This window comes from Monodon monoceros, unplaced genomic scaffold, assembly GCF_005190385.1.
Source record: "Monodon monoceros isolate NGI ecotype Baffin Bay Population unplaced genomic scaffold, NGI_Narwhal_1 Super_Scaffold_18, whole genome shotgun sequence".
NCBI lineage: Eukaryota > Metazoa > Chordata > Mammalia > Artiodactyla > Monodontidae > Monodon > Monodon monoceros.
In genome coordinates, this window is record NW_021703774.1 from 49,288,865 (window position 1) to 49,304,324 (window position 15,460).

General features: G+C 41.1%; 1 protein-coding gene across 5 annotated transcripts in view; it reads right to left on the reverse strand.

Annotated features, from left to right (window-relative positions):
* Positions 1-9,426: 9,426 nt before the first annotated feature.
* RALGPS2 (Ral GEF with PH domain and SH3 binding motif 2) overlaps positions 9,427-15,460 on the reverse strand; it is a 162,588-nt gene continuing 156,554 nt past the window's right edge. For 4 of the 5 annotated variants that reach the window (XM_029228375.1, XM_029228378.1, XM_029228377.1 and 1 more), the window contains one exon: positions 9,427-15,140. In XM_029228375.1, the coding sequence (XP_029084208.1) occupies positions 15,111-15,140 (30 nt within the window). In that variant the 3' untranslated portion in view covers positions 9,427-15,110. The remainder of the gene's footprint in view (positions 15,141-15,460) is intronic. The other variant, XM_029228380.1, reaches the window with a different exon arrangement.

The following is a 15,460-nucleotide window of genomic DNA, read 5'->3' on the forward strand; positions in this document are numbered from 1 at the left end:
TTCTTTAGTGATGAGCAAGAAATTCCATTTACCATGGCTTTCCATACTCTGTCCTATGGCTTTTATTTTCATTCAACATGTCATTTACTTGTCATGAAATAAGATGCTATTTGGGGCTGATGAGAGATTGCAGTGTTTACATTTATTCCTAATTATATAGGTTAGAGGTAATTATTATAGCAAATCACCATTATGGAACTACAAACCTCTCAAGCATCCTGTAACAACAACAACAACAACAAAATGCTAAACTTGAAAATCATAGTAACAACTGCACCAGCCTTACCATGAGGCCTGGAGTGACAACCTGTGAGAAGGAACATGTGCAGGAAAGAAGGGGCTTCAGCCAGGTGCACAAGAGAGAGGATTTTTGTTATAACTCTGGCTAGATGCATGTGTCTGGGCAAGATCCTTCAACCAAGATTCTATTTTCTCATTTATAACAATGCAATTAATTCCTGCCTCACGAGACTGATGTGAGGACTGCATAACATGACATATGCCAAAGGTACAGCGCAGTGTCCTGGAGGTTGAAATAAGTGAAGTCTTGTGTGAGGCGGGCCCTTACAGTATTCTCAGGTCTTGACCTCTATGGATGGGGTCCAAAGCATCCCCGATTCCCATCCAGGAGCTCTGTTAGAGTTTGGCTCAAGGACATTATAGTATAAACACAAAGGGAGAAGACAAGTATGTAAAACAATAGTATAAAATAAGGAGCTATGACATCACGGTTCACTGTCAGAAAGCTGCCTGTGTTCAAATTAACTTACGGGAAACTCTAGAGAGGGATCACACTTTAAATTTGCCTGACTGCACCTTCAGCTAGTTGCTAGTGTCTAACGCTTCCTAGAGAGAGACAGACAGCACAACAGCCACTTTCCACAGCAGCAGGTCCTCACATAGCATGCTCATGGCTCAGGAGGCATTGGTTCTAGCTGACCAAGGGAGCAGATTATCACACTGGTGGCTCATCACTGCTGAGTGTTTCCTAGTGCCTGGCCTTGGGCTTTGCATTTTCCATGCATTATCTCATTCAACCTCATAATAACCCTAGGACGGAAGAACCGGTTCATGCTGATTTTATAGATGAGGAGCCAGCCTGGGGAGAGGTTAAAGTATGATTGACAGGAAGAGTTGAGTGAAATAGGCAGTTGAATGTGGAGGGTGCTGGGAGGTCCCACTTTTTTCTAGAAAGGGTATTGTACTGCTAGCGAGGGCCAACGTAGCCTGCCACTGAGCAACTATTCATCGTTACCAGTTAGTTGTACTGTTTACCAGAGAGCAGGGGTCCTGGGTGCATGGGACGGAAGAGCAGCCTTCCTTCAACAGGCTTCAGTCTTCTCTCTCCCGTGCTCCTACGTTGGGACAGGCCCTTATTCTCTTTCCCTTCGAGTGTAACTACTCCCGGCCTGTTCTCCCAGCTTCCACCCTCAATTCCTCATGCTGGCAGTTAAAGTCCTGACCAGTGTGGCTCCAACCTACTTTTTCAACTTTATGTCCTGCCGCTCGTCAGTGTGGTCTCTTCGCAGCCTCAACTATATACTTCTGAGACAGGATGGGACCTGGGAAAAAAAGACCAAAACCCAACTGCCACTTCTGGGGTGCCGGGAGCAAACGCAGGGTGCTGCACGTGCACACAGCACCACCAAGGGGGTGGGCCGACCACCTAAGCCGCCCTGCAGCCTGAACCACCAATCCGCTCCTACCCTCGCCCCATTTAAGGGACTGGCTCGACGCCTTGTCGGGGAGCAAGCAAGGGAAACTGTGTCCTGTTCTCGCTCCCTGCTGCTGTAGCATGAGTCCCAATAAAGCCTTGCCTGAATTCCTCGTCTGGCCTCTTACCAACTGCTATTGATTAAAGAGACCAAGAACCTGGGTCGGTAACACTTCCAGTTCTTGCTTTCAATTCTCCTCTGGCCGTAAATCCTACCCACACATAAATCTCACCTCTTCCACCCAGCCTTCCCAGCCTCTCTAGGCCCCAGCATGGTGCTTCTCCCTATGATTAGGCAGAACTTTTCTGGTCTAGCACGTACACGTGACATTTAAGCAATTTGGGATTGTTTGTGCTAATTGTTCTGTGCTTTGTATTTGAAGTGAGGTTGTAGAACTCCAGGGACCAGGTTCAGCACAGTGCGTGCGAGGCCTATAGGGAGGTTCTGGCCTGGCACAGACATTGAAAAAAAAGAAAGATTACATTTGCATGTTGACAGCACATGAATTTCTTCAGCTAGAAACTGTCCTAAGCAAGAATAACTAAAACAGGAAGCTGCTGGTTGTTCTTTCTTTGAGTCACATAATAAATCACAACATTATTTGCTGAGCTTTTGTGCTGCTAGCTCTGGGCACCAAAATCCCCTAGTTACAGCTCTGAAAGCCAAAGTCCACCAGGTTGAGAATCAGACCAATCAGAGTTTGAATCCTGGCTCCATCCCTTGCTGGGTGACGACGTAGGCAAATTCCTCAACCCTTCTGACTTTTCCTGTTGTTATTTGGGAAGAAGTATCCCTTCCTCATAGGGTTGTTATAAGGAATACTGAGATATTGCATATAAAGTGAGTAAGATTACTCACTTATGGGATTACGGGATGAATCAAATTGCTACGTTTCCATGAAACACATTGGGAACGTGGAGTGGTGTCTGTAGGGACACAGTGAGGAGACACAGGGCAGGACTCGAGTGGGCTGGACAGGAGACCAGATGCTTAGTCACCTTTGCCTAGAGTGGCTTTGGGGTCCAGGTACAGGGACTGGGTGATGGGTAGGGAGCTGCCTCCACCCAGCCATCTATCTGTCTGTTCTGACCTCAACTGCTGGGTGAGAGACCCTGCCGGGCTCACGCAGGTGATCACTCGTCAGGCACTTGGTCACTCCTGAGTGACTCTCCTCAGCCCTCCTGTTCCCACCCCGACTGTGAGAGCCCTCGGTCAGAGACAGCCTCCCATTCCCCAGAATCTGGCAGAAAGCAGGCATCCAGCACATACTGGTTTTTACTGGACATTCCCAAGTATATACTTTCCAAGAGTAAAAGAAGAGACTTCTTCCTAGACTGACTTGCTAACTAGCAAATGGATAATTAAGATGTTGCCAGGAAGTCCCTGGCAAAGGTACCAGAAAGGTACCAGAAGCTGCTTTTCTTAAACTCCTCAGAGGTGCAGTGGGTTACATTTTTTGACAGCAATTACATAGCTCAGGGCAGATGGAAGAACAGTACAACAGAGAACTTGATTTGAGCAGGACTTTTGACTTTGTTTATCAACTGTTTACCAGATACCATAGTAGCACGCCTTGCCCTGGTGTGATGTGTGAGATGCCTCCTTAGCCATACGGGAGAAGGGAAATACTTGCCAGTAAAAGCTTAATTATTTTAAGACACATCAAAACAAAAGCAACGAGGGAAACAATCTGGCTCTAAGAGTTTAGGAGAATTCAGCATCTCTGAAGAAGCTGGTGTTGTCGACAAAGGGAGACTAGGGCCCCGAGGGAGCAGAGGGCCTGCCAACACTGACTGACCCCGTGAGGAGGCAGCTGCTCAGCTGGCCTCCCCGTTGATTCAAGAACCAGCAGGGGCCTGCGTCCCGTTTACCCAAGTGGAGGAACAGAACGTTCCCCCTCGAGCAGAACTGCGGCTGACAGGGCTGCGGGCAGAGGCGGCTCAGGGCGCTCCAGCCATGAGCGACGGCACTGGCTGACCAGGGCTCCGCCGCCTGCCCCTGCGTCCAGTCTCTACACCACCTTTCTGGCCTGTGGAGGCGCACTTCCTCCCCTTTAATCAAAACAAAACAAACAAAAAGGATCCACATAAGGAACAAATGTTCCTCTCCCTTATTTTGAGACTGTTAATACCTCCTGGCTGTTACTTTTAAAAATTAATGAATTATGGGGGCACAAACAGAAATCTTGCAAGAAATCTATTATTCTTTTTGCAGCTCCATCATTCCTTACCAGCACACAGAAGTCTTAAAGGTGGCTTGCCTTTTCCCCATCTTCCTCGTTTTTTCTTTTTTCCATCCCATCTTTTTTTTCCTCTCTTCCCTCCCTTTCTCCTTTCTCTATTTCCCTTGTATCTTCTTTCTTCCTTTTTTTCTTCTCTTAAAAATAAAAGAGATTATTATTATTATATGTAAGAAGTCCGAAGTTGGACTCTCCCAGGGTTGGGTTAATTCAGCAGCACAAGGAAATCACTGAGGACCTAGGTTCTTTCCATCTTCCTCTCTGCGCTCTGGGACAGCTTTGCTTCCAGGCCAGCTTATTTCTCGGTCATAAAATGGGAGCCTCTGTTCCAGTGGAGAAAATCGGTCAAAAGACTAATGGGGAGTGGTTGGGACTATGGCGCATTGGGGCAAATGACCTTGCCAAAGGCTTTCAACAGAACCACTTTCCTGTTGCTTCAAGATATTTCCTTGTTGTTAGAGGGAGGAAAAGAGGATCACAGGGATGTTCTGAAATAACTGCTTCGTGAGTAAATACATTGTTGCAAGCAGTCAAAACATTGTTATTGCTCCAGTTTTGCAGAGGTCAACACTGACCTGCAGGGAGGATGGGAGGTGGGCCAGAGATCAAATGAGGGTGAAGGCTTCCTCAGCCACTCCACAGCTGCTGGGGACCTTGCTGCGGCCCAGCCACAAGCTTGGCCTCCCATCCCAAGCCTCCTCGGAGTCCTGGGGCGCCATCTCCTCCTTTCGTGCCCTCCCACCACCTGGCGCATATGCTCATTCTCCCCTTGGCATGCCATCCATCGCATTCACAGGGATGGAGCTGCACACGCACAGCTTAGTGTGCTGTGAGGATGGATCCTCCAATCTCCCCTTTCTAATCCGATTTCTCATTCCCAGTGGTTCTCGGACTATGGCCTGCAAGCCAGCAGCATCAACCTCATCTGGGACCTTGTTAGAAATGAACGTTTTCAGGTCCCACTCCAGACCTGCTGAATCAGAAACTCTGTAGGGTGGGACCCAGCAATCTAAGTCTTAACAAGCCCTCCAGGGGATTCTGATGCCTTCTGATGTTTGAAAGCCACTGTCCTAAAGCCTCTGTAATGTTCAGAGACCAACAATCTAAACATTGGTTTTTCACCCTGGCTGCACATTCATGTCACCTGAGGGGCTTACTGCCTCCCCGCCCCCATGCTTACTTATATAATTGGTCTGGCGCGTAGCCCAGGCTTTGGGATTTTTAAAAGTTCCCTGGATGATTCTGAGTTGCAGCCAAGGTTGAGAACCACTGATCTAAACAAATAGGAAGGGAGGCAATCATACTGTAAATGATTAAGTTGATATCCAAAAGTGAGACATATTGACAAAAAACGTAGGGGGGAAAAAGGCTAACATGAGAGGTTAAACTGTGAAATCAGAAGTAGAAAGAAGAGAGATGGTTTGCATTAGACACTGTTACAGATAACCCCGCTCCCACAATTTAAATTAGGCTGAAAAGCTTATTATCTCCTTTGGGAACAAGTATATATTGATAGTTTCTAAACTGCTGGGGGTATTACATGAAAAGTTCTCATTACTGCTTCAAAACACACAGCTCTCTGTGAGACACTTTCATCATTTGATATGTTCCCTTCACTGTCCTTTTCCCTTCTCTGAGTTCGATAGAGGGAACTTGAGCTTGAGCTGCAAAAGAGTGTCAAGTCACCATTACACATAGGATGAGCCCCTGTGAAAGTTCCTTTAGTGCAGAAGGCCCTCCTGCTGGCAGTAAGCTCAAAGAACAAAGGGCATCCATGGACGATTTTAACCAATAGGAAAACTGAATACAAGCCTCTTCTTAAAGAAGGAAAAACATGAAACGAGAAATAAGTCTTCCTTTGAGAGGGGAATTAGGTTTAATTTAGTAAAACTAAGGAATCACATAAAATTTGTCACCCAAGTGCATGAATTATCTTGATTTGGAATGAGACATAGAACATAATTAGCTATGTCATAGCAAGTTAGGCTAGAATCAAAGTTCTCAATTCAAATTGCATCAGGCCATACTATGGACTTTTTTGTAGGCTGTCTATCCCAAAGATCCAGGGAGATATGTGACCACGACCCAAGGTACAGTCATTTAATTTCTTTCAACACAGAAATTCTGATCCTGTATTTGTGTGGTTAAGATTTGTTAAAACATTACTGAGATTGCAAAAGGTCATAAAACATGGCTACTGTAGAACTTAGTGGTCAGTAGAGGTCCACTGGTTGATTGTACTTACTGTTAATTGCTTAAGATGTAAGACACTCACAGTGAATCTCCAGGTTTTCCTTCCACACCTATTGGAAAAGTTTCCTGTTTTCATGTTAAAATCTCAGAATAGTTTCTGGCAATAAAAACAGCAACTTGTCTCTCTTCTGCAATAGCTTAATATAGATGCTAACAGTTTCCAAACCTAAACTGTATGAACAACTTGGTTTTGACACGCAATAACAAAGCAAACTGAATAATCGTTACTTTTACCTGAGACTGGGCTGTGGGCAAATCAGCCCAAATTGAATTCCAGTTTTAGTGGGTACCAGGCACTGTCCTCATATTCTGATTTAGGCAATTTGGGGTGGTGTTCAGAAGTCATCATTTTAAACAAGCACCAGGTGGTTGCAATACCGTTCTTAATAATCAACAATAATACATGAGGGCTCTTTTTTTTTTTTTTTTTTGCGGTACACAGGCCTCTCCCTGTTGTGGCCTCTCCTGTTGTGGAGCACAGGCTCCGGACGCGCAGGCCCAGTGGCCATGGCTCACGGGCCCAGCCGCTCCGCGGCATGTGGGATCTTCCCGGACCGGGGTGCAAACCCGTGTCCCCTGCATCAGCGGGCGGACTCTCAACCAGTGCACCACTAGGGAAGCCCCTGAGGGCTCTTTTTAGGTGGCTTTTCTTCATGTTTTTCTCTACCTGCCAGTCTGTCTATAATGAATATACCTGGCTTACTTCTTCAGTTGGCTTACTGGTTTACAAGAAGATGCTCCTCGGTTCACTATGACTTCACTATGCAAAGACCTCTCCCTTGTTTTACTTAAAATTTCCCCTTCACCTCTAATCCCACTCCCTGTAACTGACTCCATGAGCAGAAATGGCAGGCTACGGAGCAACAGTGACAACAACTCTCCCTATAACACTGACAGCTCTTCCTAATGCTGGTCCTGCTCTTGGGGCTTTAGAGACATGAGCTAAGGTGAGCCTCACAACTCTATGAGGTGTCCTTTGCATTGTGTACATTTTATAGATGAGGAACTTGAGAAAGAAGGTTAAGTCATCTATCTGTTCAAGATCATACAACTAGTAAGTGATCCAGTGCTGGAATTCTTAATTCTTATGCTCTGTATACATATACAATTTCCCTAATACTGCCCAGATGCTCTTTGGCATGGCCTCACCAGTTTGATGAATATAATGTGACAGCTCTTCCGTGATTTTACTTTGAATTTCTGTATTAGTGAGGTTGAGCATCTTTCCATAGATTAGCCACATAGGCTTCCTTCTATAAACTGTTTATTCATATCCTTTAGCACACTTCTCTACTGAATAAATTTTCTTATTACAGAGAAAAAAAATTCATGTATATTCTTGATATGAATCCTTTGTTTTATAAACTCCAAATATTTTCTCCCAATCTTATCACCTTATTTGCAGCCAATATGGTAATGGAATCATACTGGACAAACCACTGGAACTAGATAAGGGATTTCAATAAAGTTGCCAGATGTTAAGTATTGACATAAAAATCAACAGCATGGGCTTCCCTGGTGGCGCAGTGGTTAGGAATCCGCCTGCCAATGCAGGGGACATGGGTTAGAGCCCTGGTCTGGGAAGATCCCACATGCTGCAGAGCAGCTAAGCCCATGCGCCATAACTACTGAGCCTGAGCTCTAGAGCCCGCAAGCCCCAACTACTGAAGTCCACACGCCTAGAGCCTGTGCTCCGCAACATGAGAGGCCACTGCAATGAGAAGTCCGTGCACTACAACAAAGAGTAGCCCCTGCTCGTCTCAACTAGAGAAAAGCCTGCATGCAGCAACAAAGACCCAGTGCAGCCAAAAATAAAATATAAATTAAAAAAAAAATCCATAGCATTGGGACTTCCCTGGTGGTGCAGTGGATAAGACTCTGCGCTCCCAATGCAGGGGGGGGGCGCGGGTTCCATCTCTGGTCAGGGAACTAGATCTCACATACATGCCGCAACTAAGAGTTCGCATGCCACAACTAAGGAGCCTGCGTGCTGCAACTAGGGAGCTGGTGAGCCGCAACTAGGGAGCTCACATGCTGCAACTAAGACCTCAAGCAACCAGATAATAAATAAATATTAAAAAAAATAGCATTCATACACACTAGTAATTCAGCAGAAACAAAAACTAGTTTACCTAGGAATAAACTAATACAAGATGTATGAAAACAGTAGGGAGAAAATTGTAAAACATTAACAGACACTAAAAACTCTAAATAAATGGAGAGACATTTCATGTTCATAAATGAGATGAGTAAACCTTTCAAACTGTTAACTCTCAAATTAATCTATAAATTGAAAGCACTTCCAATAAAAATACAAACAGTATTTTCACTGAACTTGACACACTGATTCTAGAATTCATAGAGAGGATGAAAGAGTCAAGAAGAGCTAAGGCAAATTTGAAGAACAATGCAATTATCTCACCAGATATCAAGACTTACACAGCTAATACAGTAATGAAGACAATATGGTACTGGCTCAGGGACAAACAACTAATGAAACAGAAAAGGGAACCCAGAAACTTAGCATGCATACATGGAGAACGGGGTGCTGTGTGAGGTAAAGACAGGCTGACCCCATCAGAGAGTTGTCACTCTCTTTTGGTTCTAGTGCAGGGACAGGGAAAAATTTCAAAGGCATCAGAAAGGTGAGAAAACAGTTGAAAATTGGGTTATGGTTTACCCAAACACTGGGCATTCAGTCCTGTCTGGAGGTTTCGCAAGCTTCTTAAGAGGCAAGCTCATGTGGAATTCTTAGAGCAGAGCAAACACCCCAGCCGATGACTTATAGGAGACTGAACACATGTATTTCTGTACTTCTTCCAATTTAAGGCTCCCTAGGCTGGAAGACGGATTCTATTTTCAGAAATGGTGAGAAGTGAAAGTGTCATTTTTTGGAATCTATGAAATACAGTACTAGCAAAGAGGGCCTCTATGGGGACTGGTCATATTATATCACATACTTGGAGTGGGGAGATAACGGTTGGAAATATTATACCCTTGACCTCTTTTCCCCAAGGCCCCATCTGTCAGCATGCCAGGGCACATCCTTGTTCTGGGATAAAGAAGAGCAACTGAAGTTTACCCAGATAGAAGCTTCCCCGTACCAACAAAATCCTTGTCAACTATTTTAGAAAGAGGAAAAAAATCAACTTAGAGCATTTATTTAAAAGTTAATGATAAAAATGTAAATATGGAAACAAACTATCCCCACACAATCTATATTTTTAAGTAATTTATTCCAATAGAAATATTTCAGAAAACTGTACTTAAATTCATTTTTAGATTATGCAAACACACTGAAGATCTCACACTCACATTTGCATATTAAACAGAAACAAAAAGTGAGAGAGGAACCAAGCTGCACGTCACTCCAGGAGGTCATAGTGCAAATGAGTACTTCATCTTTGTACCTCAAGTTAACCGGGATGAAGGAGAATAAAAATGGCTTGTGTTTTCCTGTATATTATCATCATTGGATATTCATCCCCACAGATGCTTTTATCTCCTTTAGATTACACTGTGAACGAGTTCCCCACCCCCTCCCCACACATAACATACTTCAGTCGGCTGTAAAACAATGGATTTGTCAATAATCAAGGTATAGAAACTCTTTTGAGAGTCTGGTGACTTATTATCAGCTACTCTGTCAGACCTAGTAAGTCAATAATTACTGGACTATATCTGTGAATAGTTCTAATAAGTGGTATCTTCATGGGAAAATTAATATTTGTTACCTCATATCTAAAGCACAGCTAAGTACAAAATTTTCTACTTGTCTATTTTGAAAAAAAGTTCAATCCCAAAACATTCTAGTTATGTATTCCTTTAATCCCATCACCACTTTGCAGTCCAAATGACTAGAATCAAACTTTAATTTCTACTAACAACCCCTAAGGACGAGTTAACCCTTCATTTGGCTTTAAACACTAAATTTACTTGCCTATTCTAGAACATACTAGCCCTTTACAAAATGTGAAAATAGCATCTTGACTCAGTTGAACAAGAGTAGCTCCAGATCTTGCAATAATCTCGGAGAAGCAAAATGTTTCCAAGCTTTGCTTTTACTGAGAATTGGCTTACTCTCTTAACTTCTCTTTAATTTATATTTTGGAGCTGTTTTCACTTTCCTGACATAGTATTTTCAAGTAAACAATAACTGGTAGGTTAAGTGACTGCTTGTTTGGTCTGAGTCTTATTTAAATATAAGAATGTACTGAACTAAATCTCACTTCTGGGAAAAGGGACTCTCATTTCGGGATTTCAGTAGCTTTAATAAAACCCAAACAGATCTTTCTGGCTGTACTGTATTCTTTTAAGGATTTTCTGAAAGGACATAATTAAATCTATGTTCAAAACAACAATTTCAACAACACAAAATAAAAATAAACTCAGCTGGATGGATGCTCTTCAAAGTTGTTCTCAGGAGTGCTCATCTAAAGGCTGATTTGGTGGGTTTAATTTTAATCTTCTACCCTGGAAGGAGAGGAGCAGGGACGGAGCTTGTCTAAAAAGACTCAAAGCCAAGGTGGAATGCAACAATTACCTAGAGTGATCTGCACACATTTTCTTAGACCTGCTGTGAGAAAGAGTAAGCTGGTGGAGAGAGGGATAGCACACACTCCTGAAATAAGAGGAGTAACAGGGCAAGTGATTATTGTCATACTCGATGCCCTAAAGTTGGTCTTCAAATTGATAAGGCACTGACCAAATCTTCCCCACACTACATACTTGAGATACCAGTGTAATGAAATTGCTTTCCAAAAGCTTAAAAGTTTGCATGCACAGATGTCTTTCACTGGAATCCTCTAACAAGAGAAAAGTAATTACTTTAGACACAAGCCATTTTTAAGGAAGCAAAACCAGAAATACTTAAATCATTTTGAAAAGGTTGACTTCATACAGAAAATAATTATCACCAATGTGATTAAATAACAATGTTTGTTAGAAAAAAACAATACTACTCTGGCTGTAAAATTATAAATTTACTATGTTTGAAAGAAATATAAAAGGAGAGAGAGAGAGAGAGAGAGAGAGAGAGAGAGAGAGAGAGAGAGAGAAAATAAAAGCAAACCCTAAAAGATCACTGAAGAAGTCAGACAAACCTCACCACTTGCTTTGTATCACCTATTCATGCAACAGCTGTACTATTGTTCCACGGGGACACAGTAAAAATTCATCTTCATTTTCAAAAAGGGATCCAATTATTTCAAAAGCCTTTGAAGCAGAGAATTTTTTAAAATTGAAGATTATCTTCTGTTAAGCAATGCTGGTACCCCTTGTTTGCAGAAGAAGATAATGTGGTGGTTTAAAAACTGGTTGTAAAGGAACGTGCCTCAAAAAAACAGGAAGGAAATCAACAGTGGATATATTCTTCTAAAAAGTTAATGGATTAAATCTACTATTATTGTCGATTTCTAATTAATATGATGTCCTATAGTTTTGTCTTCAGTAGTAAAGGCATATATAACTTACAGATTTAACCTTAAAAAAGAAAAAAGAAAAAAAAGACTTCCCCTCAAATCATTTGGCCAGGTAAATTCTAGTAATCCTAAGAGAGCAATAGGCCAGGCTGCTCTTGGAGGGCCCTGGTTTCAACTAATATATAAGGTGTATACACTAGAGACCGTAAACATTTTTTCCTTCTATAACAGTGCACCTTGGGCTCCTTTATAAATCTTCTAGAAGAGGAATAAAGCCACTTACAGAAACTTTGCAGCTACAAACACCCTAGTTCTTGACATACAAAAAGACACAATACCAAGACAGTCCATACAGAAAGTAGTGCAATAGTCATATGGCATTTTCCACACAGGAAAACATTTGTCATTGAAGTACATGCCTGGGGAGTAAAAAATACTCAAACTCAAATTGTTTGGATCCCTTTTTGCAATGTTTACACAAATAATATCTACACAGTGAAGAAAATGTAATAGGAAGGTGTGTTTGATTGGTTCTTTTAATTCTTACAGTTTGGAGGTACGGTGAAAATAAAGCCTCTGAAAAAAATAAGCAGAACTCAAACAAAGAGGGAGCATGAGACCAAAAACAGTGCTCTTCCAGGTCAGCAGTTATTTTTATAGTTGTATTTTAAAAACTGTTATGTTACTTCTGCATGAAAAATAAGCTTCCATGTTCAAACAAACTGTTAAATAAGATGTGCCTCAAACTGTATTTTGGGTGGTATTATACTATTACACCAGGCTGGATAATATACCAATCATTATGTTTATCAAAAAGTAGCTTAAATTATAATGGAATTTCCAATGAGGTCTTCTTGACTTGGAGAGAAACAAATGAGCTTAATATTGGTGGAAATTTCAAGCTTTTGAGTCGCTACTTTACAAATTTATTAAGGGTAGGCCTTACAAGAGGAGAAAAATTTCACCTTCCCACTAATACACTGCCTAAATATTTAATATATTTTGGTAACATTTATTTTTCCTTGAATTATTATTAGGTCTCATTTGGTGAATTACAGATAAAAAATTCACCTACACTATTTTAATTCACTTCCTTCACTGATCTTTGCTTCAAATGCTAAATTCACCTTAAAAAGCAATGAGCAATCTTTTGAATGGACAAATTTGAAGACAAAAATAATGGTGACGCCCGCTGCGCGGTTCAGTTTCAGTCAGTCAGAGGCCACAAATCTATATAGGGACTTAGTCACCAAAGCTGAACACTGTTCTCATGCTGCACAAGCAGCCTCATGTTTAGCGCTGAAAATATCAAACACATCTTCCAGTGGAGCTCTCTCTTTGGCAAAACTGTGGGCTGTCAGGCTCTGACGTCCAGGTGCATACCTCCACAGAAACTTATCTACTTTAGCTTATTTATGACAAACAGAAAACATAATAAAAAATCCACAGGGTTTTCATCCACAGTGTTTTTTAAAAAGCACATACACTGTTAAAAACACTTATTCCTGAAGAGAAATAAACAAGAAAATTAAAACAAAAGTCAGATGTGCAAGGTCTACAGAGTAATACTGCTATGCTGGTTATGCAGAGGGCCTCTTCTCAGCGCCCAGTGTGGGCTATGCTGGGAGATAAAATCACTAGCACAGGCCACATTTTGCCCTCTTCCAGCTCATGTCACTTTTCACAAAACCAGAAGTAATGGTATTTCTAACTGTGCTATATGAGAAAGATATTTGAACTCTTAATATCCTTTCCAAACAGAGCACTAAATTTAAAAACTAAGCACTCAGGGAAAGCTCTTCTACTTTCCAATGGAGAGATTTTTTAGCTAATTATTCTAATAAGCAATATTTTCTATTTAAGTTTCATGGATTCAAGGATGAAATACTTATGATTAAAAAAAAGCATAAAATTCTCCAAGAATACAATCTGAAAAATTTTATGTGAGGCCCAAAGTAATAGAAGTCTATTAGAAGTTACCAGTCAAAAAGCACTTCTTACTCTGGGCCACAGCCAAAATCCATGATGCCTCATGAGTTTGTAACATCCAACACACAGCCTTTGTTCAAGTGGCAGTTTTTTGTTAAAACTCTAAGGCATTTCACCTTCAAACTTTTTTTGTAACTTAACATTTATTTCAAAAGTTAAATGCATTATTGCATTAAAGAGCTCTCACAAAACTGCTTGATCAACTACTGACAAAATATGGTTTCATCGTAAGGACCTATAGTAAGTTTTGAGAAAAATGTTTGTAATAAAGGAAGGTTAAGTAGGAAGGAAAGTTTTGATACTTAAAATTCCCAGCATCTCAGTCTTTTACCTTTTTCCCTTTGAAAATTATTTTGTATGCCTTATAATAAAATACATACATGCATACGTACATACGTCGACTCTCTTTTAAACAAATGCGATCCTGAATCTCATATTGATCAAAAATAATGAAAATGAATAACAAAAAAAATAACTGGCATTGTGCACATGAAACACTGTAAAGGAAACTATCCTGATAAAATATCAATACATCACTCTTGATGATAAAAATCACCTGTGAGTGATAGAAGGGATAATCCAATTCACTTGAAAAATGTAGTTATTGTAAAATCTTCCTAGAAAAGTTTAGGTAGGGATTACAGTTCTCTACTAAGCAGATCTGTGGTCCAACAATGAACTCATATAGAAGGCCAAGCTTTAAACCCAGCTAAAAACAACCATGTTTCCTGGAGCCCACTTGAAAAAAGTGTCTGGCATATAAACACTCAGCCTTTATACCTCTTGCAGGAAATAATGTACCCCAAACAGTACTAAATTTCAGAATTTTAGTGTTTTAAAAAATCTCCCCTCATCCAAAACAACCCCCCCCCCCAAATCCCAAACAAACTCCAACAACTCACATTATTAACATTTCTAATTCCTATACTCTTGTTGTGAAAAAGCGAGTGAGGCTGCAGACTAATGGAAGCTCAAGCAAACCTTTCCGCTAGGCTGCTGGTAGAGCCCTACTAAGCTGGAGTAGCTTTACACCTCACTTTAAACCCAGCTCCTAATGTAACCCATAAGAAATATGTTTTTCTTTTTAAAGTGTATCTAAAAAAAGGCGATTCTCCCCTCCAAAATTAGTACAAAGTTAAAAGAAATGCAAATTAGCTACGATCTATTCCAAGCACAGCACCGCCAGAAGATTCACACACACTATTTGGTGTTTCATGTTGGTTTTCCTTTCATTCTTTTAAGGCAGTGGTTTCCACAGGTCAGTTCAGAGATAAGAAGCATGGTCCATGGCAGTTTGTTTTGCAACTCCAATTTGTTCTCTGGGAATATCTCACTTCATTCCCTGAAATTAGTGCTTTTTTGGTTCAGAACTCCAGAGGCTGAGATGGAACCTCTGGGCTCTTCCTGGCACAGGATTGGTTTATAGCTGGCGCTCTTTCATCAGGTCCTTGCTTTCACTTAAGATAACAGTTCACCTTGTTTTTTATCAGGCTTTTACTCAAAAGTCATCAAGTTTGTAGGAACCTAAAAAATATAAGCATTACAAACTGATAATATTTAAAAGGTGTTTTTCAAAGTTCTATTTCTTATATTTCCTTGTCATTCTAAGTAAGCCCAAATATTAAAATCTTTCTGGCCTAAATATCTTTTTAAAAAAGGAATTTGATAGAAGGTACTGTAATTGTTTATGAATAATGAATAAAATACACTAGAACATTTTTGAGAGGAAGTCACTGAGATGAGTTAATACTTTTTCCAATAAATTGAAATCCGGGTGGGAAAAAGGGCAGAGACAGTAAGTATCTTTCTTGTCTAACACAGGGGAGCTCAGGAGATGTTTGCTG